Source organism: Mytilus galloprovincialis, chromosome 4 (genome assembly GCF_965363235.1).
Source record: "Mytilus galloprovincialis chromosome 4, xbMytGall1.hap1.1, whole genome shotgun sequence".
Lineage (NCBI taxonomy): Eukaryota > Metazoa > Mollusca > Bivalvia > Mytilida > Mytilidae > Mytilus > Mytilus galloprovincialis.
This window is the reverse complement of record NC_134841.1, coordinates 40,633,518-40,661,431: the sequence shown is the minus strand read 5'-3', so window position 1 is coordinate 40,661,431 and position 27,914 is coordinate 40,633,518. Positions and strand designations below refer to the sequence as shown.

The 27,914-nt window shown below is 30.6% G+C and overlaps 3 protein-coding genes across 3 annotated transcripts; 2 read left to right on the top strand and 1 right to left on the bottom strand.

Annotated features, from left to right (window-relative positions):
- Nucleotides 1-684: 684 nt before the first annotated feature.
- LOC143072148 (DNA-directed DNA/RNA polymerase mu-like) lies at nt 685-25,188 on the bottom strand. Its single transcript, XM_076246965.1, has 9 exons — nt 24,993-25,188; nt 21,733-21,931; nt 20,319-20,417; nt 19,626-19,805; nt 19,127-19,195; nt 7,780-7,903; nt 6,694-6,826; nt 3,611-4,178; nt 685-2,166 (listed from the first exon to the last, which is right to left on the bottom strand). Exons 1-9 carry the CDS (start codon nt 25,103-25,105, stop codon nt 2,080-2,082), a joined length of 1,572 nt encoding a protein of 523 aa, XP_076103080.1. The 5' UTR covers nt 25,106-25,188; the 3' UTR covers nt 685-2,079.
- Nucleotides 13,495-20,427, top strand: LOC143072147 (toll-like receptor 4). The gene is made up of 2 exons (XM_076246963.1): nt 13,495-13,572; nt 14,473-20,427. The coding sequence occupies exon 2, from the start codon at nt 14,492-14,494 to the stop codon at nt 16,808-16,810; it is 2,319 nt and encodes a 772-aa protein (XP_076103078.1). The 5' UTR covers nt 13,495-13,572; nt 14,473-14,491; the 3' UTR covers nt 16,811-20,427.
- A 92-nt stretch (nt 25,189-25,280) lies between the features above and the next one.
- On the top strand, nt 25,281-26,548 carry LOC143072149 (uncharacterized). Its single transcript, XM_076246966.1, has one exon. The coding sequence runs from the start codon at nt 25,399-25,401 to the stop codon at nt 26,422-26,424; it is 1,026 nt and encodes a 341-aa protein (XP_076103081.1). The 5' UTR covers nt 25,281-25,398; the 3' UTR covers nt 26,425-26,548.
- The last annotated feature ends 1,366 nt before the right edge of the window (nt 26,549-27,914 follow it).

The following is a 27,914-nucleotide window of genomic DNA, read 5'->3' as shown; positions in this document are numbered from 1 at the left end:
AGAAGGTTTGTATAAGTAACAGTTTATTTAAAACGATGGTACAAGTATAAAACAGGTACCGTTTCAACAAGGATTATCTAGATCTTTGTAGCAGCCATGCTAAGTACATGTATTGGTTCTGTGGTCAAATTTATGTAGCCCTGCGTAGAGGCAACCCAGTTGATCCAAACATGTTCTCCTTTCACTGTTCATAAGATAAGCTCAGTCTTCCATACCACCTGATTGATTGGTGTTTAATGGCACTTTTAGCTTTTTCACAGCAATCAAGTTTTTATTGGTGGTGAAATCTGGGATGCCATAGGAGAGCCACTGACCTTCCGCAGAAAAACTGGCAATCCTTGTCAATTCAGAAATAAGTCAAACACATCTGTCAACTCACAACCCCAGTGTTGCCATGCTAGTGATACACCAGTTAAACTATTTATACCACTATCATGAAACATAGACAACCAACAGATCACATGGGTTTTTTTCACTCTATCTTGTTTTAAAATTTAACAAAGGTTTTGTTGTTAAGTCTTGTCTGTAATCTATGTCTTTTTATATTTGTTTCATCAAATATCTTTTTTGCTAGCTTTTGATTGTGTTAGTTGTTCCTGTATATTTTCTGGATTAATACTGTTTATTCCCCTTTTTAACAAGGATATTCTTTCTATAATTTCATACAGCAACAAAATAATAAAATTCTAAATAAATATATTTTATTTCTAAAACTGACAATTACTAATACCATGCATTTACATGATAAACAGCTTAAATACTAAAATGCATTTTAAAACTGATTCATCTTCATAAGTCCAAATTCTTGCTTAGTCTAATTAATCCATCAGAAAATTAGAACAGTTTACATTGATTCCATTGAACCATAATTATAATTGTAAAGAGTATATTCCAATGCCATGAATGAAAAACATATATATTCAAATATTAGTGGGTGACATCAGGATCACAATCCCACCAATATTACAAATTACTCAAATGAGCAAGAATTGTGTAGCAACTGCATAATCATTTGTATCTATACATATATTTTTAAAAGGAATATGAACCTGATACATAAAATGTAATAAGCATAAAATTACTTACTAGTGTTAAAATATGACAAATTAATTGTTTATATTGAAAGTCTGAATGTTGAATATTTAAATATATTTAATTGACAATATTTTTGTTATAAAATTCAATATCAAATTTATATCAAAGTTACATATTCATTTAAATTTGCGAAACATCATTTAAAAATGTGTTACAACTATAAAATCAATCATAAAAATTGATAAGGACCAATTATTAAAATTTAAAAAATGGTGGGGATCAATCAATAAAAATTTTAAAATTAAAAAATTTAAAATTTAAAATTTAAAATTTTAAATTTTAAATTTTAAAATATAAATTATAAAATGTGTAAATAAACAAAAGAAAATATATGCTAAAAGCCTACGAATATGCCATGATAAACACGATAAAATTGAAAATGGAAATGGGGGAATATGTCAAAGAGATCAAATTTTTCAACAAATTGAATATTGAATGGAAGAACATTGCTGAAATTCCAAACTAAGGTTAATTCTTTCATATACAACACAGTACTCTACTGACCCTTTGAATAAGCTGATCGTCTGCTGCTGACCACACTTAGTATAAGACCATCAATCTGCCACACTCAACTAATTATGATGCAACAACAACTGTAGAAAAGTAAGGCCAAAAATATAATACATGTGTTTCCACAACATGCTGGAAAAAAATGGTCAGTTAGGTAGGTAAGCAATATCATTTTATTTTGCAAACAATATTTAGCTAAGTACTACAAAGGGAATATGTCCGACTTGTTCCAAAATAGCATAAAAAGTGATAGTGTAGGCACTAAAAAATTAGGGCAGGTAAGGTTAGCAGAAACACATGTTTTATTTTTTTTTGACCTTATGCATTTTGATATTCAACAAATTATCATAAATATGTGATTAATTTGAGTAATTCTATGCTGTATTTTATTTTCAGACTTCTGTTTTTAGTGATTATCTTATTTCATTGTCTTTATTGCACAATCTTGGATCTGTACAAACAGTCGTTGACTTGTTAACAATTTCTGTTTTTTGGATGTTGATACTGAAGATTCAAGTTTTCAAAAACTTCTGTTTCACTATTTGCTGGTAAAGTTTTGCCCTGAAAAAAAAATATAATGTTATTACTTCTTTGACTAGATAGTAGTTTATTGAACTACTAGTATACATTTTTTTTAACATTTCAAACAAAGTTAAAAAATTGCTTATTCTATTTATTAAAAATATGTATCTTTGATTTGAACAGTGTTATAATTCTAATTGTCTGCAATCAAATGTTGTCCGTGCATTAACTCATGAACTGTTCTACCAAAGCTTTTAAAATTTTAATATGTTGTTACTGACAACTAAATGAAGGTCAAGTTCAATAATGGCGTTTTTGACTTTTACCATTCAGGAGTTATGGTTCTTGAAAGATTGAAAAATGGACTTTCCAGTCGTGTCCGTGCATTTACGCATGAACTGTTATACCAAAGCTTCCCAAATTTTAATATGTTGTTACTGATGACAAATTGGAGGTCAAGTTCAATAATGACGATTTTGACTTTTACCTTTCAGGAGTAATGGTTCTTGAAAGATTAAAAAATGGAGTTTCCAGTCCTGTCCGTGCATTTACGCATGAACTGTTCTACCAAAGTTTCCAAAATTTTAATATGTTGTTATTGATGACAAAATGGAGGTCAAGTTCAATAATGACGATTTTGACTTTTACCGTTCAGGAGTTATGGTTCTTGAAAGATTGAAAAATGGAGTTTCCAGTCCTGTCCGTGCATTTACGCATGAACTGTTCTACCAAAGTTTCCCAAATTTTAATATGTTGTTACTGATGACAAAATGGAGGTCAAGTTCAATAATGACGATTTTGACGTTTACTGTTCAGGAGTTATGGTTCTTGAAAGATTGAAAAATGGAGTTTCCAGTCGTGTCCGTGCATTTACGCATGAACTGTTCTACGAAAGCTTCCCAAATTTTAATATGTTGTTACTGATGACAAAATGGAGGTCAAGTTCAATAATGACGATTTTGACTTATACCGTTCAGGAGTTATGGTTCTTGAAAGATTGAAATATGGTGTTTCTAGTCGTGTCCGTGCATTTTTTAATGAACCATTCAACCAAAGCTGTTGAAATTTTTATATGTTGTTACTGATGACAAAAAAAGAGGTCAAGTTCAATAATGACGATTTTGACTTTTACTGATCAGGAGTTATGGTTCTTGAAAGATCGTAAAATGGTGTTTCCATTCACATTGTTGCATTTACTCATGAACCATTCAATCTAAGCTTTTCAAATTTTAATATGTTGATACTGATGACAAAATGGAGGTCAAATTTGATATTGACGATTTTCACTTTCACCATTCATCAGTATTGGTTCTTGTGATATTGTGACACAAATAAATATAAATAAATCCGGTTTGCTGTCGTTGTGACAGCCTCTTGTTTTATTATCGTTTTAAAATTAAAATGTAATTGAATGAACAAAGGTGCTACATTTTGTGAACACATGCTCAGTTTATTGTAACAATAAAATTACATCAGGACTTACTGTTGTAAAGTCATAGAATCCATGGCTTGTTAACTTTCTGTTTAACACCTTTTGAGAATACAATCTGAGGTCCCGATTAAACTGTTTGCTGCCTGTCCATCCAACCAAAGCATAATAATATTGACTGTATGGAGACATAATGAAGTCTACACGACGAGCTATCCAGTCTCTTTCACTGGTAGCTATTGTGAAAGGAGAATTATCTCCATTGCACTTTCTTTGCTTTTTTGCTTTAGGTTCATAATCATCTAAACTGTCTATATTTTCTTTTATTTCTGTACATTTTTCTAGTTCATTTGATAAAGGAATTTGAGCATCATCACCAGAGACTGAATCTTTAGGGAGCTTACAAATTCCTAACCATTTTTCAAAATGGTCTAATTGTCCTCTTGCAGTTAATTTAAAATCCTCAGATAAAACTTTTTCATGAAATGAAGATGATTCGTGAGACCCACATAAAACCATGTTTAATTTTTCAAGTCTTGTTAGCAGTTTTGGTAAAAATCCAGTTTCTTCTCCATTTGGATGGGTGAACAAAATATCTATATCATGGCCTTGATGTTTCCCTCTGAAAGAAGATATTTTAAATATATAGTGGACTCATTTATTTTCGTGTGTAACAATTTTCATAGATAGATGAAAACTTGCATCTTGACAGATATTTGATTTGCATACACTCTTATAGAAAATTTGTAAATTTGTTGCACATTGGAATTCTTGATATATATGGTAACTAAAAATCCATGAAAATTTGTATCCAACAATTTTTTATGAATCCACTGTATATTAGTATTATTGGTAAATAATATCATAATGATTATTAATTTCCATCTTTAACTTGTTATTTCATAGAAAAATACCTATCATAACTTTTCATGCATAATTTAATACCTCCACAGCAATATTATATAGTGTACATAGATAAGATTGATTGATTGATTATTTTGTGCTTTAATGCAACTTAGGACAGGGGTGTTGCACGGACAAAGACGAAATTAAATTGTCATTTCACAAACATGAAAAACAGATTCGTGTAGCTCTTAATCAATTCCTGAAAACTTGGTGAATTATGATCTTCCAGCACAAAAACTGATAAAGAAAAAAATGTATAAACGTTGTAGAAAAATAAGTTTCAACACATGTGTCAAAAACGTAATAGACTCGTCCACTGGAGAAAATGAGAATAGTTGGTTAATCTGTTGTCATGCATTCCCGTTTTTTATCCAAATGGACGATATTTTTTTTATTATCTATGAAACAAGAAAATTCCAAATGATTATTTACTAGTCAGTACTTTAACTTGACGTACACCTGTCCATATTTGGACAAGTCTATTTCTATCAGATGATGCATCTTACGGACTGATGACAAATACGAAAACGAACTTATTGTGTAATTGGTTTTAAACACAGGTTTTGTTTCGCAAAATTATTTGCGCAAACGACATTTCAAGATCAGTTATAATTGATTCGTCTATTTTTAGAAACGTAAATTGGAAGTTTTATTTTTTCACTACAGAAAGTGTTATCAATTTTTTTTGTGATAAATGCATTTCATTTCATAAAAATAAGAATATTATGATTATTTTTGACGGATAATGCATTTGTTAGGGTCAGCGGGAATAAAAAAGCATGAACAGTGAATTTTATTTCGGAGTTGTCATAACAAGGTACATGGACAAATATATATGTAATCATTGATTACCATATAACCCAATCCAATTTTTTGGAGAGTGCATAATAATGAGATTAAAATACCGGTACACTTAAAAAAAATAATATTTTCCTAGGATTAATTGTGTGCTTTCAGTTCAAGAAAAACCACAGAATCTAGAAATTTGTGTAGATAACCTTATTTTATATGCATCTTCAACAATGGACACTCTCAAACATTGTAGACTAGAATACAATTCATCACTAAAAATATTTTAATGTTGATCTTGTTTTGCTGATAAATTTTCACAGTTTCTATCTATTTTCTATAGTAAGAGTCATTTTTTTAATCATGTCTGCCATATTGGTTGGCAGGTGGGGACACATTTTTAACTAAATAGTACCCAAACAATGATTGTGGTAAAATTTGATTAAATTTGGCCCAGTTGAATCAGAGAGGCAGATTATTGTAGACAATAACAGACAACCTTGCTGGATGTTGTGTGATGAAAAAGCTCACTTGGCCCTGGGGCCAGGTGAGCTGGCAGCAGTCCTTTTGCGCAAATTACTGTTTTTCATGGGTATCATTTGGGAAAAATTTTGTTTTTCAAATGTATCAATTGTGCCAATATTGGAACTCTTTTTGGCAAATTCACCTGTACATGTACACATATTTACTATAAACATTATTGATTGATATATATTTATTCTAATTTTTTACTTTAAAAGTATTATATGTTCGGAGATATTTCACCATGAAGATGATCATCTGGAGAGAAATTACTTAAGATGCATTAGACAGTCAATGTACAGAGAGAGAATAGAACTTATTGCTTTGCTGAATATTTAATAAAGATTTGCCAAAATAGAAGAAAATAGAAGCTTAAATTTTGCTGATTATGTTTTAGCTCGTAACATATGTTGATGACACAGTGCTGTGCTCCCACCATGTGTATGGGCTTCATTATTGTTAGGAATTATTATGAACTGTTTTATGCATTTCAACCTCCAATGTTTGTGTTTTTGGACAATAAAGTGAAGTTACAAGCTACTATATACATTAAATTGGGCAGTACCCATGCAGCAGCTAAGAAGATATATTTCAGAAAAGGAAACATTTGCCGTTTAACCTGCCGGTTCTAAGTCCAAATAAAGAAGTAGGGAAGTCATTTTACTTCTAATTGGCGCAATCGTATGTTTTATTTGTGCAGACGATACCATGCAATTTTAAAACATGTGGCGCAAACGTAGCATTAGAGAAAAAGGTTGTGGCACAAAAGGACGCATTTTTGGCGCAAACAGATCTCTCCCGGTGAGCTAATAAGTGCAATTTTGACGGAAATATTTTTTTTTATTAAACTTAAAATCTCCAAATTTTTAACCAAACATTTAAAAGTACTTCACAATGCAGAGTAATTTACTACAAAATACCTTCTAAAGCCTCCTGTCAGTTGTACTACTATTCCAGGTAGTATTTTCTCTGCCTCTGTTTGGATAATTTCTGTGAATCGATAGGCTTCATTGGATTTCACTGGGTTCATCAAATCATCATGAAATGCTAGACCTTTCAAAATTATCATTACATTCAATTATTTGCTATCATACTGACATATATAGTGGTAAGAAAACTTTGTTTAAAGCGTCCAAGGGGGATGGGAGATTACACATCTTTGAAAAATTATGATAAAAATTAGACATTATATTAGAAATTTTAATTGACATCAACTTGTGCATATAATAATGAAAGTTTAGCTTCTGACTGAAACCAAAATTCTTGAAGAGATATTTTATCAATAGCAAAGGTATTAGTTTTTTTTTTTAAATTGTTGAACAATTATCAAGTTGAAGTAAACACAAGATAGATACCAGGATTGAAATTTTATATTTATGCCAGACGGGCATTTCGTCTACTAAAGACTCACCAGTGACGCTCGAATCAAAAAGAGCAGCAATGAAACACTGTTATTGTGAGACACTGTTATTGTGATTAAAGGAAATTTACTAGAAATTTTAATGGAGGATCAAGTTGTCTTTTGTAGAAATCCACTGAATATTTCTTTTTTTTAACCACCAAATAATTATTTCTAACTGATATTGGTGTAAAATACTTTATTGGTGATAGTGTGCATTGCCATCTAAGCCCAAAAGATGTCATTCTCCTGTCAAAAGTATTGATTTTTAAAATTAAAAATATTAAAAATAGGTTTTAAAATGGTATTTGCCTTCCTTAATTTTAAGCTAATACACTGATACATGAGGGTTTGGATGGGGTTAAATGATTAAAGAATAATGCCCTTAAAAAATGAAGATTAGAGAAAAAAGGGGTTAATTATTTGAAAACTAGAGAAAAAAGGGTTTACTTTTTTTAAAGATTAGAGAAAAAAGGGGTGAAAATTAAATGTTTACAGAAAAATAGGCCCCCCCATCCAAACCCTCATACATGTACATCAATATAAATTTATTACCAGTTCTTATTGATTTATGTTTTGTTTAAAAATTTAGAATCTAAATGCCTACCCCACTGTACTCTCCAATCTTTGGATATATCCGTACTCTCTTGTGCATCTTTAATGGATGTCCAACCTCTTTCTATCCATTTCTTAGCCGTGGAAGGTCCAACTCCAAAAACACCGGTGAACATCTGTAAATAGATCATTCCTATTATCATTGGTATAGGATATAACAGCAAAACCTTCCACATGTTTACAAATTTTCCACCCGTCATTTTATTAAAATCTTAAGTGTATGGACAATGGCATTTGTCACTTGCATTATTTTCACTTTATTGTTTCATGGTCATTTCTGTTCAGCTTTAAATCAACTTGGCGTCGCTGGAGAGAGAATTGTGACATATTTATCAACTTACTTGGTCTAATGAGAATAAAATATAATCTTGTAAATTAGAGGCCAAAGAGTTAAATTGATCAATACAAATAAGAGCATGAATTTAAACAGCAAAAAAGAGTAGCCAAAACGAAGAGATCAACATTACTCAAAGAAAATATATCAATCTATAAGTGGCTGTGGATATGGAAAGTAAAAAAAAAACAACAACAAAAACAACAACAATGAAACAAAAGGCTTGCATAGTTACTAAATGAAGTCATTTTTTTTTATAAAAATAACATAATTGCTCCAAAAAGACAAAACAAACCTCATTAATGCATTAAACTACAACTTGATCATATACTGAAACAGGACATTTCATAATTCATGCATCTCCATTCAAGTTCTAGTATACTAATGTTTTTACTGTGTTATTTTGTTCAATTTAAATAAGAAAGCTTTTTATATTTTATTCTATATCAAAATGACAATTTATGTGACATTGTTATTCTGATGACATCATCTTGAAATGTATAAGAAATAGGTTCTGTCAATGAGTTCAAGTAACACTCAAGACATTGGACGTCAGACAAGGAAATAATATTTATTGATTAAATCTGACTTAATTTAGTTGTGACTTTGCCAAAAAAATGGTTTATAATTATCATATTTTTGTCATTCTTTGACAGGTCAGGTGTCAAATTTCAATTAAAACTTGTAGTAGCAATTTAAAATGAAAGAACATTTCATTTAATGTCTATTATTTTATTTTACTATTATAGTAATGAATGTTAGTTTTTTTTTAATTTAAAAGAAGATGCCATTTCACAAAGTAATGTGTATGACTAATAGGAGCTGAGGTATAAATGTCAATGAGACAGCAATTAAACAACACAACGAACCAAAACATCTAGTAGATGACAACATACTGTCACCTACAATATTAGTGCCAAAAAGTGAGTCAAGTTGTAAGTCACTGAGGGCTAAAAACTTGTGAACAAATTAAACAGAGATCACCATAAAAAATCTGCCATTATAATTAAATGACATAAATGATAAAAAAAACCATTACTATAAGATATGACATAAAATAACTACTGACAATTGATTCTCACTGGACAGACGGTGGAGTCAGTGCTTGATATGTGAAAAATCTACAGGTTTTTAAAATCCCATAACTCATAAACTGAAAAACAACAAAAAAAATGGCCAAAACGTATAATTTTTCCTACAATCTTAACGTTGTGTTTAAATTTCATGATAAATAGTAAAAGCAAATATGAGTATCCTTACTGAGTGTTGATGATAATGGTAAACCATATTACATTATATTTCATGTCTGTCATGTAAAAACTTTTGAAAACACACGATTTAATTTCTTTTTTTAACAATTTCACTCTTTATTATAGATTTTCATGACTGAACTGAATCTTTTCTTTCCCTCAAAGTACATTGATATCCTGTAATACAGGATATTTTCCACTTAAAAAATTACTAATTATACACATATTTATAATTTTATATGAAAGTACAAAATGTATTGCAATAGGTCTCCATTTTTATCTACATGTCTTGAAGTCTACGTGAACATATGACAAACAGGTAATGATTTTTTTTTCTTTTTTCAATTGTTTATGTAGAAAACTTGTATGCCTCTATACAATAGATGATGGAGAAGTACAGTGCAATCGTAAAACCAATATCTTTCATCATTATATATGCTTTCTGCAATTTTGTAAGATTATTTGTAATTTTTGCTGTCACCGAATATACCAGACCATAGAATTCAACGATTTTTTGAACTATTACTTAGGGTAAGGGTTCAGATCTATAAAGTTAAAGCCATCATGTATTGATTATTTTAACTTAAGAACTTATAAACAGTCCTGTTTCCCTTTCTTTTTTTCTTTTAGGAAATTTAGTGACAATATCGGTTTTTTTAAGGAATATAAATATACTTCATTGCTTGGGAAACATTAATGACAAGCCAGGTCTGCCAAAAGTCTGTTTTTACAGATTTATGACAAAAAAGAGACATATACCAGTAGTTTTTACCATGAATTTAATTGTCAATTTAATACCTCTTTGTGTTTTTTAACTACAAATGAATGCATTTTGAATAATAGCAAATACATATGACCTGTACCGTTAATGTAGTGGACACTAAATGACTCCTACCCCATCTGATTTTGGCTGCTTTCTTTTTTCTGATTTTTACTTCTGAGGACAAATTTAAGGTTGTCATTGTTTCTTAACAAGGCATATATGAAAAAAACATGCTATTTTCTGAAAAAGCTGTCTCTGGTGGTTAATATTTACCATTTGAGGCAAACTTAAGTTGGAAAACTGAAACAAATTGTGACGTAGACAGATGTGTGTACAGACGGACAAGTGTAAATCTTAATGTGTTGACAGGGCCATACAAATTTCAGATTTTTTTAATTTATGAATAGGATTTTTCTAAACAGTGCAAAGATATATAACACAATATTATCATTACAGATAGGCCAAACTAAACACAATGAATGCAGTCATATATACCAAGCTGATACTGATTCTGTTCAGCAGTAATTTTCTATATATCAACAATGCTACAATGTGGAACTATCAATTGAAATTCACCTGTGAAAAGTTCTACAAGAAAGGAGAACTTAAAATCAACTGTTCATATAAAAATCTTTCACATATTCCTGATTTACCATTTGACAATTTTACTATTATAGTAATGAATGTTAGTTTTTTTTTAATTTAAAAGAAGATGCCATTTCACAAAGTAATGTGTATGACTAATAGGAGCTGAGGTATAAATGTCAATGAGACAGCAATTAAACAACACAACGAACCAAAACATCTAGTAGATGACAACATACTGTCACCTACAATATTAGTGCCAAAAAGTGAGTCAAGTTGTAAGTCACTGAGGGCTAAAAACTTGTGAACAAATTAAACAGAGATCACCATAAAAAATCTGCCATTATAATTAAATGACATAAATGATAAAAAAAACCATTACTATAAGATATGACATAAAATAACTACTGACAATTGATTCTCACTGGACAGACGGTGGAGTCAGTGCTTGATATGTGAAAAATCTACAGGTTTTTAAAATCCCATAACTCATAAACTGAAAAACAACAAAAAAAATGGCCAAAACGTATAATTTTTCCTACAATCTTAACGTTGTGTTTAAATTTCATGATAAATAGTAAAAGCAAATATGAGTATCCTTACTGAGTGTTGATGATAATGGTAAACCATATTACATTATATTTCATGTCTGTCATGTAAAAACTTTTGAAAACACACGATTTAATTTCTTTTTTTAACAATTTCACTCTTTATTATAGATTTTCATGACTGAACTGAATCTTTTCTTTCCCTCAAAGTACATTGATATCCTGTAATACAGGATATTTTCCACTTAAAAAATTACTAATTATACACATATTTATAATTTTATATGAAAGTACAAAATGTATTGCAATAGGTCTCCATTTTTATCTACATGTCTTGAAGTCTACGTGAACATATGACAAACAGGTAATGATTTTTTTTTCTTTTTTCAATTGTTTATGTAGAAAACTTGTATGCCTCTATACAATAGATGATGGAGAAGTACAGTGCAATCGTAAAACCAATATCTTTCATCATTATATATGCTTTCTGCAATTTTGTAAGATTATTTGTAATTTTTGCTGTCACCGAATATACCAGACCATAGAATTCAACGATTTTTTGAACTATTACTTAGGGTAAGGGTTCAGATCTATAAAGTTAAAGCCATCATGTATTGATTATTTTAACTTAAGAACTTATAAACAGTCCTGTTTCCCTTTCTTTTTTTCTTTTAGGAAATTTAGTGACAATATCGGTTTTTTTAAGGAATATAAATATACTTCATTGCTTGGGAAACATTAATGACAAGCCAGGTCTGCCAAAAGTCTGTTTTTACAGATTTATGACAAAAAAGAGACATATACCAGTAGTTTTTACCATGAATTTAATTGTCAATTTAATACCTCTTTGTGTTTTTTAACTACAAATGAATGCATTTTGAATAATAGCAAATACATATGACCTGTACCGTTAATGTAGTGGACACTAAATGACTCCTACCCCATCTGATTTTGGCTGCTTTCTTTTTTCTGATTTTTACTTCTGAGGACAAATTTAAGGTTGTCATTGTTTCTTAACAAGGCATATATGAAAAAAACATGCTATTTTCTGAAAAAGCTGTCTCTGGTGGTTAATATTTACCATTTGAGGCAAACTTAAGTTGGAAAACTGAAACAAATTGTGACGTAGACAGATGTGTGTACAGACAGACAAGTGTAAATCTTAATGTGTTGACAGGGCCATACAAATTTCAGATTTTTTTAATTTATGAATAGGATTTTTCTAAACAGTGCAAAGATATATAACACAATATTATCATTACAGATAGGCCAAACTAAACACAATGAATGCAGTCATATATACCAAGCTGATACTGATTCTGTTCAGCAGTAATTTTCTATATATCAACAATGCTACAATGTGGAACTATCAATTGAAATTCACCTGTGAAAAGTTCTACAAGAAAGGAGAACTTAAAATCAACTGTTCATATAAAAATCTTTCACATATTCCTGATTTACCATTTGACAATTTTACTATTATAGTAATGAATGTTAGTTTTTTTTTAATTTAAAAGAAGATGCCATTTCACAAAGTAATGTGTATGACTAATAGGAGCTGAGGTATAAATGTCAATGAGACAGCAATTAAACAACACAACGAACCAAAACATCTAGTAGATGACAACATACTGTCACCTACAATATTAGTGCCAAAAAGTGAGTCAAGTTGTAAGTCACTGAGGGCTAAAAACTTGTGAACAAATTAAACAGAGATCACCATAAAAAATCTGCCATTATAATTAAATGACATAAATGATAAAAAAAACCATTACTATAAGATATGACATAAAATAACTACTGACAATTGATTCTCACTGGACAGACGGTGGAGTCAGTGCTTGATATGTGAAAAATCTACAGGTTTTTAAAATCCCATAACTCATAAACTGAAAAACAACAAAAAAAATGGCCAAAACGTATAATTTTTCCTACAATCTTAACGTTGTGTTTAAATTTCATGATAAATAGTAAAAGCAAATATGAGTATCCTTACTGAGTGTTGATGATAATGGTAAACCATATTACATTATATTTCATGTCTGTCATGTAAAAACTTTTGAAAACACACGATTTAATTTCTTTTTTTAACAATTTCACTCTTTATTATAGATTTTCATGACTGAACTGAATCTTTTCTTTCCCTCAAAGTACATTGATATCCTGTAATACAGGATATTTTCCACTTAAAAAATTACTAATTATACACATATTTATAATTTTATATGAAAGTACAAAATGTATTGCAATAGGTCTCCATTTTTATCTACATGTCTTGAAGTCTACGTGAACATATGACAAACAGGTAATGATTTTTTTTTCTTTTTTCAATTGTTTATGTAGAAAACTTGTATGCCTCTATACAATAGATGATGGAGAAGTACAGTGCAATCGTAAAACCAATATCTTTCATCATTATATATGCTTTCTGCAATTTTGTAAGATTATTTGTAATTTTTGCTGTCACCGAATATACCAGACCATAGAATTCAACGATTTTTTGAACTATTACTTAGGGTAAGGGTTCAGATCTATAAAGTTAAAGCCATCATGTATTGATTATTTTAACTTAAGAACTTATAAACAGTCCTGTTTCCCTTTCTTTTTTTCTTTTAGGAAATTTAGTGACAATATCGGTTTTTTTAAGGAATATAAATATACTTCATTGCTTGGGAAACATTAATGACAAGCCAGGTCTGCCAAAAGTCTGTTTTTACAGATTTATGACAAAAAAGAGACATATACCAGTAGTTTTTACCATGAATTTAATTGTCAATTTAATACCTCTTTGTGTTTTTTAACTACAAATGAATGCATTTTGAATAATAGCAAATACATATGACCTGTACCGTTAATGTAGTGGACACTAAATGACTCCTACCCCATCTGATTTTGGCTGCTTTCTTTTTTCTGATTTTTACTTCTGAGGACAAATTTAAGGTTGTCATTGTTTCTTAACAAGGCATATATGAAAAAAACATGCTATTTTCTGAAAAAGCTGTCTCTGGTGGTTAATATTTACCATTTGAGGCAAACTTAAGTTGGAAAACTGAAACAAATTGTGACGTAGACAGATGTGTGTACAGACGGACAAGTGTAAATCTTAATGTGTTGACAGGGCCATACAAATTTCAGATTTTTTTAATTTATGAATAGGATTTTTCTAAACAGTGCAAAGATATATAACACAATATTATCATTACAGATAGGCCAAACTAAACACAATGAATGCAGTCATATATACCAAGCTGATACTGATTCTGTTCAGCAGTAATTTTCTATATATCAACAATGCTACAATGTGGAACTATCAATTGAAATTCACCTGTGAAAAGTTCTACAAGAAAGGAGAACTTAAAATCAACTGTTCATATAAAAATCTTTCACATATTCCTGATTTACCATTTGACACAGTCTATCTTAATTTACAACACAACCTCATAATCCGAATACCAAACAATACTTTCAAGCACATGACTAATCTAAAGGTACTGGACTTATCATTCAACAGGCTTCAGTCAATGAATGATCAAACATTCAATGGACTTGGAAACCTGATGAAGCTAGATTTGAACAATAACATGATCAGTGGTGGAATGTCAAATAAAGTCTTTGAATCTATGAAACGTCTTACTGATCTGGATCTATCACACAATGGACTGACCAGAATAAATGAGAAAACATTTCTAGGACTTCAAAACCTTCAAAATCTTCGACTGAATGATAATGAACTTCATTATAACATATCTAATATTCCTACAGAAAGTTTCAAACCTTTGGAATCAGTCACATGGCTGTCTATTCAAAACAACAATTTTGCACGGAAAATTTTTCCTAGTTATGGTATAGTTTTTCCAGATAAAACAATTTCTGATTTAGCAATGTTAGAAATTTTAGAACTGGACGTTAATACAGGTTTTGGTTATGATGCAATTCTTGGAAAGGGATTTTCCTACCTTAAACACCTTTATTCACTCAGTGCTTGTAACTGTCAAACATTTATTCTAGAAAGTGACACGTTCAAGTACACACCTAATTTAACGCATGTTTATTTCAACCATTGTTCGCCTAGAGTATACAGAGAAAAACATGAGGAATTTTCAAAATTAATGAAGCTGAAAGTATTACAACTAAATGGATGGCGTTCAAATGATTTGGATGAAAATGAACTGCTTGCTTTAATTTCTGGTTTGTCAAATACAACAATTAGAATACTGAAAATGAATTATCTTTTCATTTCATTTTACTCAGTCCCTCTTTCAAACCTACTGAATAATATAAGTGTTGTATTGAATAAGACACCTATTCAAGAACTGCATTTTACAAATAATTTAAATGTACACTTTAATGAATTGGATATGCCTGTAAAAGTGCCACCAAGCCTTAGAACTCTTAATATAAGTGATAATTCTTTGGAGGCCTTAAAACTTAACATCAAACAAGTCACATCCTTACATTTAGAAGATAACAGACTTGGAAATTATTTGGCAAATAATAGCCTTTGGATACAAAATAGCAAACTGGAATATGTTAATCTGTCAAACAACTCTATTTACAAACTTCACACTACAATCTTCATAGGACAAAAGTACCTGAGAGTAATTGATTTAAGATTTAATTTTCTGAAAGATAGTAACTTTGACATGAGTTCTCTGGTAAATTTAGAGATTTTAAATCTCAAAAACAATAAAATAAAATATTTGAGTGACCAATCAAGAATGGAGCTAGACAAAGTTTTTAAGAACAATGGAAATGCTAAAATTGACCTCAGTAATAACCCCCTTCAATGTAGCTGTTTTACATTGCCTTTTTTGAACTGGATGAGGCTTAGTCAGAAACATTTTATCAATTACACACAGTTCAGATGTACATTTGAAAATGGAAGTTTTTCGAAGCCGAATTCATTTGAAGAAGTATTACTTAACCTACAGAGAGATTGTACAAATCATTTGTATTTGATAATAAGCGTGTCATTTTCTGTTTTGGCTTTTATAGCAGTATTATCAGCAGCAGTTATTTATAGACACAGATGGAAACTGCGTTACTTATTTTACACAGCAAAATTAAAGTATACATCTCACAGGAATATGGAAGAAAATTTGAATGAATATGTTTACGATGCTTTTATATCTTACTCTGAAAATGATTGTAAATTTGTCATAGGAGATTGCATCAAACATCTTGAACGAAATGGAAATATGAAATTATGCATACATCACCGAGATTTCATACCCGGTGAAGAGATAACACAAAATATCATCAGTGCTATTCAAAACAGCCGGAAAACTATATGCATTATCAGCCGATCTTTTCTGGAGTCTTATTACTGTATGTTTGAATTCAACATGGCAAGAATGGAAAGTGTTCATTCAAGGAATGGAAAAAATGTGTTATTTCTAGTATTTTATGAGAAGTTGCTTCCAGAAGAGTTACCCCTTATCTTATATGAATTAATACAGAAACAGTCGTACATTGAATATCCCAACCATGAGCATGGCAATGTCATTTTCTGGGACAAAATTAAAGATGCTATACATGCATAATTAGATCTTTCCACTTTTTTTATATAGAAACTATATATTTTTGGAATCAGAGTGAAATAAGCTATCATTTGAGTCCGGAAGTGTTATTCCTTTAACCGGAAGTAGCACATTATCTCCTTTAGTCACTTTAAAGCAGATCAAAACCATTTATTTAAAGCATCAGTTTGAGAAACTAGCTTCTTTTCAAAATTTCTTTGATGTGGAAACACCTTCAATTGTTCTCTGAACAATTGGTTTTTAATTGTAAAAAATATTTTTTTAAATGAGAAATGAAGACATGTTTGATCTTAACATATTAAACAGACACTTGTCTTTTGTTGAAAACCTGATGGTGACCTCTGAATGTATTTCTAATCTTTATAATTGGGTTACTGTAAGTATTTTGTATACCCTTCTTATCATAAATATACTTTACCATGTAAACATTGATCTTAAGTTCATGAATAAGGAAATATTTAATACATTTACAAATAAGCTTGGTAAAATTGAGGAAAATGAAACTTTTTATTTAAGAGTATTAGAACTTAAAAATTAAGGCTATTGAAAAATAAACTACAGAATGTTTTATATGAGCTGAAAGTTGGTCGGGTTCATGTTGCTTATTCTTTAGTTTTCTATGTTGCGTCATGTGTACTATTGTTTGTCTTTTTCATTTTTAGCCATGGCGTTCAGTTTATTTTTTTATTTATGAGTTTTGCGGTCCCTCTGGTATCTTTCGTCCCTTTTTTATACCAATACACTTACACTTTTGTCTGTCTTTGGATGATTTATAGCTTGTAGTGAGTAAAAGAAGGGCGAAAGATACCAGAGGAAAAGAGCAAAAGATACCAGAGGAAGTAAGGGAGAGTGTTTATTGTTTGATGACCTGTCCATCAGAAGATAAACACTTATGTAAAGGATAAAAAATATAAATCAAGGTCAGTTTGGAATTTTTCTATGGGCAGAAACTTTTTTTTATCTTTCATTGGAAAAACAGTTTTTCTTTCATCAAAAATTATTGGCAAAATTATTTTTTTCATCAAAATTCAGAGAAATCCTACTTCAGTCACCCCTGGTTTTTAGTAGGGCATACCTGTCAACTGACCCGGATTCTCTGGGTGTGACCCGAGATTTTCACAATTCTGAGGGTTCACCCGGATCACCCGCCGGGTCATTGAAATAACACGGAAATTTCGAAAATGACCCGATTTCACCCGTATTTCTTAGCCTTGAGATTGATTTTTGAAATACCGGCAAATTCGTAATTCTTCCATGAACATGCAGTTCATCTAGCTATGTAAACTGTCAAATTAAGTGACCCATTAAGTGCATGGCTTCACTTGACAGCTTTGGTGTCAAACACACTGTTGATTAACACCAATTACTTTAGTTTTTTTAAGTCGTAAATAAATTGCCCTGTTGTTTTACAAAGATATTTCAACTAAGAGTTACTTCCCCTTATTTGTCACCATTTAAAATTATTCCTTATATTTACGTTTTATGGGTGAAAAAGATTAAATCATAATAATATAAAATTCAAATACATATTGAAAAATAACTTTTCATTATTTTTATACCTTTATACAATTTTTAAAAAAAAGTTGAAAATTATTTTTTACATTTATACTTCCTTTAACTGTATTACTATATTTTATCATAGTCTAATTTCCTTCCAATAGAGAGATGAATTTTCATACATGTATTACCTCTACATGGTATGTTTAAAGGCTAGTAGTCTCATTTTAAAATTACAATTGAAAAATAAATTTTAGATGATGACAAAAAGTAAAGGACATAAGACTGTGATACACAAGTTTATAAAAATCTTTAAAAGTGTAATGAAATAATAATAAATAAGGTTTAAAATAACATAACCAAGTGAACATGCATTGATGTTTTGGTATCTTTGATATACATTATAAGAAAATGTACCATAAATACTGAAATTCAGCTCGAAAAAGTTCGTACGCATTATGACCTGAGATTTGATTCTTCAATGCAGGTCATGACCTGCATTTTCATCGTCACAGGTTGACAGGTATGGTAGGGTTCTAGTTATTCATTATTTAGTTATCTATAAAGTGTTTTGTATTTCATAATTTTCTGAAAGATATGGCATTATTGTTTAACTTCTTATAATAATGTTTTCGTTGCCCCACAGTATGCTAAGTATCTTTTCTACATTTTAGCCAAAATCTTTAATTAAACTTAGAGGTATTTTGGTAGGGAAGTGTAATTCAAGAAGAACAAATTGTCTAAAAAAGCCAGCACAATAGGAACTTTGTATGCATAATGGGATATCAGTAAGAATATGTACCTTTAATAATATAAATTTACCTTCATTTTTTCAAACCATTCTTCATTTACTATTCGATTGATCTCATCACAATAACCATCCAGTAATTCCTAGTGAATAAATTCATGATTTCAAAATAAAACCAAATATAAATCATTGAATTCAGCATATATTTGCAATCAAAATCCAATAGGGAGGAGGCAAAGCAGATTAATCTGGCATTTACATTGCAGTAACATAGTCTTTTACATTCAGTCATTAAATGTTACCAATATTAAATAATATCTCGGCAATTACATTTTTAACATTGCTTAATATAGTTTACATCAACTCAGTTCTTTTCAATTTTATCTAGTTTATAATGATTGTCTTTTATGTCAAGAGAAAAATCAATTAAAAAAAACAGTGTTTAAATTGATCCACTTTAGTTTGAATAAAAATTTACAAAAAACAAGAAAATCAATGAGTCATTGACCTTGCACATTTAGAGTTTTCCTTTTACTTGAGCAAATTTTAATGGTCAATGATGGTTTTACTTACCCCAATAACTCTCTTACTATGTGGACCAACATGGTTTATGCCGTTTAGTTGATTAACATTGGTCACAGTAACAGGAAAACTTTTGACCACACAGGAGGCTCTGCGAAAGGCTAGTGCTCTGGAATAATCATGGTTTTCATCCTTCATTTCAGCATATTTTTGAAGAATCTCCAATTGTGTCTGCAATAAAAACAAGGTAAAACATAATTCACCCTCCGCTACGGTGGACAAAGTTTGACATATTAAGTAATGGAAACATATTGTTTAAGGTACAATGTTTTTAATGATTTTAAATATGTGTGTTATCCTTCTGCCAAGATATTACTCCAGATAAAATTCAAATATACCGTCACATTCCATTTGAAAATTTCCTACAAATATATGGCTTGCATGAATTATTTCTTGAATAATAGACTGAAAGTTAATGAAGGAAAGATGAAACATCACCAGGCACTGTTTATTATGTGTATTGGCATATCTACAATATTTTTATGCTTTACATTTTTTCCCCCGCTGATACACATAATTAATATGGCATTTATAACGAAAGCTCTTTTTGGAGCTAATGTGTTTAGAGACCACTAATGTCAGTACACCTTTGCCTACCATGTATATTGCCTATATGAATACATGTACTTCAAAAATAACTTGTTTGAAACAGGTTTAAATCATATGACAATTTAGTTTTCTTACAGCTAGAAAATCGTTTTGATGTTTCAATGGTGTTGATCTCTGACATGCCCACTCAGGAAATCTAGGTTCTGATGCCCCTTCATTTTCTTCTACATGTACCTGCAATTCAGTAAAATCTATTCAATGACTTATGGTTTAAATGAATATCTATATGTTACAAATAATAAATATCTTTAAAATATAACACTTCCTGTTTATCTTTTATTAATAAGTGGTTATAGACTCCTAGCTAGGAACATGCAAACTTTTTTTATCATATCAAATATCCTTGTTGTTCTAGAAGGAATTAAAGTGAAACAGGAGGATTGTTGGTTACTTAGAGTGAAATCACTCAAATCTCTGTGTATCCTGCCACATACTACACTACACACAAAGTGAATCACTTAAAAACCACCTGTTGGCATGTTTTTGATTGAATCACTGTAAATCAAGGGGATAGCTGGTGGTTTGGAGTGATAATTCAATTTATGTCATACATGTATAATATATGAAAAGTACAAAGAGATGTTTTAAAGTGGATTTCCAACTATCACCAACATTTATTATAAAAATGTATAAAATATAATAGTGTAAGTACAGATATGTAGTTCAGACTCGGACTTCTCTTGACCTGAATTTTAATGTGCGTATTGTTATGCGTTTACTTTTCTACATTGGCTAGAGGTATAGGGGGAGGGTTGAGATCTCATAAACATGTTTAACCCCGCCGCATTTTTGCGCCTGTCCCAAGTCAGGAGCCTCTTGCCTTTGTTAGTCTTGTATTATTTTAATTTTAGTTTCTTGTGTACAATTTGGAAATTAGTATGGCGTTCATTATCACTGAACTAGTATATATTTGTTTAGGGGCTAGCTGAAGGACGACTCCGGGTGCAGGAATTTCTCGCTACATTGAAGACCTGTTCGTGACCTTCTGCTGTTGTTTTTTTCTATGGTCGGGTTGTTGTCTCTTTGGCACATTCCCCATTTCCATTCTCAATTTTACTTTGCACTAACACTAAGTTTTTGTGGCTTAAATTGATTACCCATAATTATATTCTTAGTTGTTTTTCAATGCTTCCATTAGATAAGTTTTTTTGACTACAGCTATCCATGAGAGTCTTGCACAGTCTCCAATTTCTGTTTCATCAGATGTGAAGATTGTTTTTAAAACCTTTATGGCAAGATAGGGGGAAACAAATAAGACTGTTAATGTGAACAGCATGAAGTAATTAAATTTTCACAACATCAGACAAGTCATTAATTTTTTTTGTGACTTTGGTGAGTTCAAAATAACACAAATTTGGTAGACAATTACGAAATTATTTATCCACTGGACAATTTGCTTAAAAGTACCTATAAGTAGATTTAATTTACAGTATACATAAAAGACCTGTATTAAATTCATATCATTACTGAACATGATAAAAGTACATACTTCTTCTTGTGTATTTCTTAAAAGACGATGATGGTCCTGAATTTCAACTGGTTTTCTAGCCTTTATAGATTGTGTAAACCAAGAAATCTTCAAAAATTCCGGTGATTCTTCATTGTTTTCCTCTGCAGTGTTTAAACCAATGTGCCTCACTGCTTGTTCTTGTGTCTCAAATTCTGTTACTATATGTGTTACTTCAGGGCTGAAATTAATATAAATATTACATGATTGATTGATTGTTGTTTGCTTAATGTTCAGTGGTAAATATTTCAGGCATGTTCAGGACGATAAAGAAAGTCCATTCTATTGTCACACATACATGTATAGCCATAATAGAAGTATTAGTTATGATAAACTCTTTTAACAGAAAAACTGAGTTCACGACCGAGTGGCACTGCCAAACAAATCTCCATGAAAATGAAAAGTGCCAATAAAAAATTTGAAATTGCTTAATACAACTAAATAAATTGAAATTTAAGTGATTCCCCAAAAACTGGCCTATTCCCCCCCCTCCAAAAAAAAATGCTGATACAGTTGCCACCAGTAACTTGAACATGTACAGCATACCCAAGTCTCACACCAGTATTTGTTTAAGGCGAGACAAATATATAAATGACAGGTAGTTTGTGACAGATTATCATTATCAAGGCTGTATACATCCATGCTCTGCTAGAGGAACATGATAATGAATGTTTGAGATGGAATTAATTTGATTTTGTAGAGAATGGTGACTGATGGGACATTTCTTCTTTATCAATGAGTTGTTTAGGCATGACACTATTGACTAAAAACATTCAATTGATAGCTGTATTGACTTAAAATATACTTTGTGACTATTTTCTGACTCATTTTGATTTTATATATTTAGGTGGTTTTTTTTGTCACGGGTCTGTTGTAACATTCTTATTTATGCATTGTCAATGATTGATTAATTATAAGATATGGTGGCATTATATAACTTATGTGCAATCTCCATGTTAGTTATCATTAGTGATGATAATCATGGCAATTGAGCCCCAAAAAATGTTGTGAAAATGATATTAATAATAGGTTTTGTTTTTTTAGGGATACAGACCTGCCAACTATCCCGATTTTGGCGGTATCATCCTGATTTTCATGCCTTAACCCGAATCCCGATATCAGGATCGTAAAACAAGTCAAAAACCTGATTTTCAAAAAATATTCCCCGAAAAAAATATTGGTTATCGAGTTTGAAGTTTTTTTTATCAATTTCCATAAATCTATAATTTTACCTGGAGACATATTTATGACAAGTTTTTGACCCTACCCTAATCAACGATCACAACAGGTGTCATTATTTTTTGTTTCAAGTAATCCATCCCCTTATCTGATGGGTCATAAAAATCTTGTAATTAATTTGTAAACAGAATCGGTCTGTCAGCATTTTATCATCATGTGATCATAAATTTGCAACGCTTACCGTAGTTTCAAGACAAAATCGTAATTAATTGAAATACGAAAATTGTGATGACCTCATTAGAAAGCAGCATTTATTTTTAAATCCGACATGTTTCTGTCCAGTTCTGATTTTAACATCGATGCCATTTTGTATTAACTTCTACTGTGAATAAGCCTCAGCCAGTAAGAGCAACTCTGAACATAAACGATAACTCAAATTTTATCCATTTTCTCTGTAGATTAATACTGAACGACTAAATCAAAATGTTGATTTATCCTTCTAACTTTAGGACATTTAGGTTGAGGTTTTTTGGGTCATGGTGCAAAGATAAGAAGGTCTTTGGAGGGAAGAAAATGGGGTCTTTACTTTGTCTCTTTATACTGGTAGACTTACTCAAAATCTTTCTTCATCCTTTTAACTTTAGGACATTTAGGGGGAAGTCTTTTGAGTCATGGTGCTAACTTGAAGATTAGAAGGTCTTTGGATTGGGGAAAGGGGGAGGGTCTTAATTTGAATCCATTATTTTTAATGCCATTTTTCTCTAAATTAAGCTATTTGGACAATTAATAAGTACAAGAATCATGCAAATAAAAGAAATCAAGGCTTATTAGCTCATCTTCAGTAAACCAAAAGAAAAATGAAGAGATATGAGCTATTTCAAAGAGATATGAGACTATTTCAAGAGTAAAAAATAGTGTACACAGAAACGCCACAAAAAATGTAATTCTCAAAATCTGGTTGCACACTCCCATGCATGGAGATTTTCAAAAGTTGGCAGGTCTGGGTAAATGGATGAAAAATTTACATTTGTCTGAACGGACATAAAACATTCTTGCTATAATTGTTCTAACGCACAAAAATGTCTGACAGAAGGCTTTTAGATTATGTATTCATATTGACCCACAGTCATTTGCATCGTTCAGCTTCCATTATGCATTGTGCCTTATTGAAGTTATTCTTTCCTTGTTGCATGGTCACATGACAATCTTTCAAAGTGAAAGGTAAAATGCCGTAATTGATTGGTCATTGTGAAACTGTCAAAATATGAGAAAATAAATGGTGGCAGGTAGATGAAACTTACATAAATGAAGAGATAAATGAAAAATGAACAAATTGATATATATGGATCTAATGATGTCAGTCGATCAGCTCCAGAAGCAACAAACAGCAAATTTATTTTGGACAGGCAAATATACACATTTTAAATAAGGGATGAGCTCTGACGTCCCATGACGCCAGCTTGTCTGGCAAATTAGCTGTTGGACAATGATGTAGTGGATAAAGTAAAATTTGCTGGTCTAGATTTTACATTGTTATGTTTTAAAATTCACAAACAGGTTTATAGCAAATGATATAAGTATAGAGAGAATGGCCTCTAATTTCAGGTCACATCAAATTTTACCATTTTTAATAATGGCCTCTGACCAGTAAATGTTACTGTGGCCTGTCATGACAGATGAGGTCAACAATTTAGATACATGTTATGTATATTATTTCATAAATGAAGGTGTTTCTTTCCAACAATGTGGTGACAGTTTGTTTGGACCGATTAGTTAGGTTGAGTTTTAAGTGCTTTGGTAATTTGGTAGTCCAAATAATTATGACGTCTTGAAAGGCTATTATATTTTTTTTTTGACGCCGAAGTAAGGCGTCAAAGAAAAAAATTATAATAGCCTTTCAAGACGTCATAATTATTTGGACTAGTAATTTGGTTGCTCCTTCTGAAACAATATTGATCTGTTCATTTATTTTAGATATTGTGATTATTTTATTTTTGTGTGATAACTTTTGGTCAATAATTATGTCACAATAAAAATCTATAGTGTTGTCAACAGTTGTTCACCTGAAGTCGTCAACTATGGTAAATTTTCTACATTTTGCAGCTTTTTTCATGTCATCATATCGTTTCTTTTGAATTTTATGTGGCATTAAATATAAAACTACTTGGTCATCCATTCTCCAATGCAAAACAAATCAATTCGGAACTCTTCTGTCGTTTTCATATGTAAAGTGATGATTTCTAAAACATAAAAACAGTTTGCATTTATGTGTTAATAAAAAAATCGCGTAAAAAATTTAAATCTTTCAACATTAAAAATGTTCTCAAACGAAAATGATAAAGAGAAGATGATGAATCTGCACTATCTAAGCACATTCATTTCCGAGGACAATATTGATGAACACTCTCTTCCACATGATTGGCGGGAAATTTTAAGTAAAAAACGCGGGAACAATTGCAACCTGCAGTGATGTCAGTAGAGAAAGTCTTGAAACAGATATTCACATTTGTTACAACTTTAAACAAAGCACATTCTGATCAAGTCAAGAAATGGGATGCAAAAAGTTTACAGAATGCATTTAATTGGGCTAGATATGCTGAAGAAGTTCATTTGAAGTTAAAAGACAGATCATTTGTTGAGGACTTGGATAAGCAGATTAAAGTCATGACAGTACATCTATCACCAGCATCATGTTGTCAAATGAGTTTTGATGAACTTGGAAAAGCATCGCAGATAATGTTTTTGACTCTTATGCAGAATCCATTCTTTCCAGAGAGCCTATTAGAGAATCTCTTTTTATCATATAATAGGAAGTTGGACAGTTTCAGTTTTAAAATTGATGCTGAATGTTCCATTTTATCATCAAACTTGACCACTTTGACAATTGGACAGGATATGATGAAGTCCAGTACTATTGGTAATGAACCTGACGAGCAGAATGATCTGCATAATGTGAACTCTCAAGCAAAATTGTTATTGGATGGATTGTCAAGCATAGTGCCAAGAATTGACGAGACCAAAGCAGATTCATATGTTAAAATATTACTTCAAAGAATGACTGAATTAAAAAATGGAATATCTGTAATAGTTTCGATGTATTTGCAATCGGGTCTAACTGAAGATGATGTTAGCCAAATGATATGCACTTTTATAATTCAGTATTTGCAACATAATACAAATATCTCATTTGAAAATGTTCCTGTCGATTTGCTAGTGCAGACATCTTCTCTTGACTTTAGATTTTTAGATATTTTCATAAATTGGCTTATTCATATGGCACAAAACTTTTCAGTGAATTATCCTGAAGGGGAGATGTATGAATGGAAATGTAACATCGCTGAACCTTCCATGGACTTTGGAACCATTTGTTATTATTTCAGTCAATTAAGCAAAGCAAATAAAGATATCAAGAAGAAACTACACAGAAAACTCAACGAATATAGTATGGAATCCTTTGCAAATATTTTTAGAGATATTTTAAAGCATTTGCAGTAGCTATACATTATATGTATATCACATTTGTACATATGATTTTTGTCAGAATCATGCATTTGCTTGTTTCAGAACAATAACCATCAATCTGTTGAATATTGAATTTACTTATTAACCAAGCTTAAGTTAGTTACATGTATTACAGTCTATTAATAACAATGAATAACCGTTCTAAATAATAATAAATAGTAATAAATTCTGATTCATTAGAGATACTACATTATAAATTTTAAAATAAATATCAAAATGATACAAATTACAGGTGTATTATTTTGGCCAGATGACAAGTGATTCATATTCTTAGTTACCAGCGCTAGCCTCTTCTATCAAATGTCATGAATGTTCAGAGTACATAAAATATTAACAGTATTGAGAAATTCAGAGGATCTGCCCTATCATATGTTGTGTGATTCAATCATGAATGCACATTGTTATAATAAAAAAATCTGATCATTGGATGCTTAGGTGGCCATCTTGAATTTCCAGTGAGTTAAGATTTTTTGCTCAACTTTTACTGTTATATGTACATGTGTTGATCAACATTGAAATCCCTGTTCCCTTGCTTTTTTTTTTAGTGTGCATAGTAATCTTGTGTAATGAATTGATATATATCCTCTTTTTTTCATAATTGCACTCCTACATGTACATGCAGTTGACTGAAAATTGAAGATGTAGATATGATACATGTACCAGAAACCTTAACACTGTCCATCTATCCAAGATATAGAGGTTTTGAATTTTATATAAGTGAAGGAACATACATGTAAGCAGTAGAAAAAAGTGCAAGATATGCAGTGATATGTGTTGTTGCTTTTGAGATGTAATCAATTGAATAAATGGCAGAAATGATTTAATCTCTAGAATATCAATACATCTATTATTATTAACATATATGCCAGATTTTTTCTTTCAAAAACTAAGAATTAATTCATTACAAGGATATTTTAAAATTTAAAAAAAATAGCAATTTAAACTGTGTGTACACACTGAAATGTGTTAGCCTGCTTTACTGACCATTGATTTTATTTTGTTAGTAAGTCATGTAAGTAAAAGATATACTTTATTTTTTAGTCCTCAATATATTAAAAGCTTTACCACAAGTATTGCATAAACTAACATGATTAAAATAAATAGTTGACACAGCATAGGTTTCTGACACAGAATGAATGTGGTCTAATGAACTTAAAAGGTTTTTTTTGCCTTTGAGCAATTCACTATGCTGTTGAATATTAATCCTCTCAAAAAAATGTTTGAAGAAATTTTCTTTTTATTTATGAAATCTGAAATGAGAAAAATTTAAACCCCCCCCCCTTTTTTCACATCCTTGTTTCCCTTTTTCCAAAACTGATATCAATTCAAATTTCTAATGGAGTTTGCAACAATAACTACTCTTTTAAATACATCATAAAATATTAAAATGTAAAATAAAGTGCTTGTTATCACTGAATGGTAAAGATTGGTTGGTAGTAAAAGTGAATATACATTGTTTATTG

Bases quoted from the DNA above. Each gene is read 5' to 3' on its own strand.
- LOC143072147 (XM_076246963.1), top strand. From the start codon at position 14,492: ATGAATGCAGTCATATATACCAAGCTGATACTGATTCTGTTCAGCAGT.
- LOC143072148 (XM_076246965.1), bottom strand. From the start codon at position 25,105: ATGGATGACCAAGTAGTTTTATATTTAATGCCACATAAAATTCAAAAG. The intron at 21,932-24,992 runs GTGAACAACTGT...TATTAATTTCAG, and splicing joins ACCATAGTTGACGACTTCAG to CCCTGAAGTAACACATATAG. The intron at 7,904-19,126 runs GTAAATTTATAT...ATCTATTTACAG, and splicing joins AATGGTTTGAAAAAATGAAG to ATGTTCACCGGTGTTTTTGG.
- LOC143072149 (XM_076246966.1), top strand. From the start codon at position 25,399: ATGTCAGTAGAGAAAGTCTTGAAACAGATATTCACATTTGTTACAACT.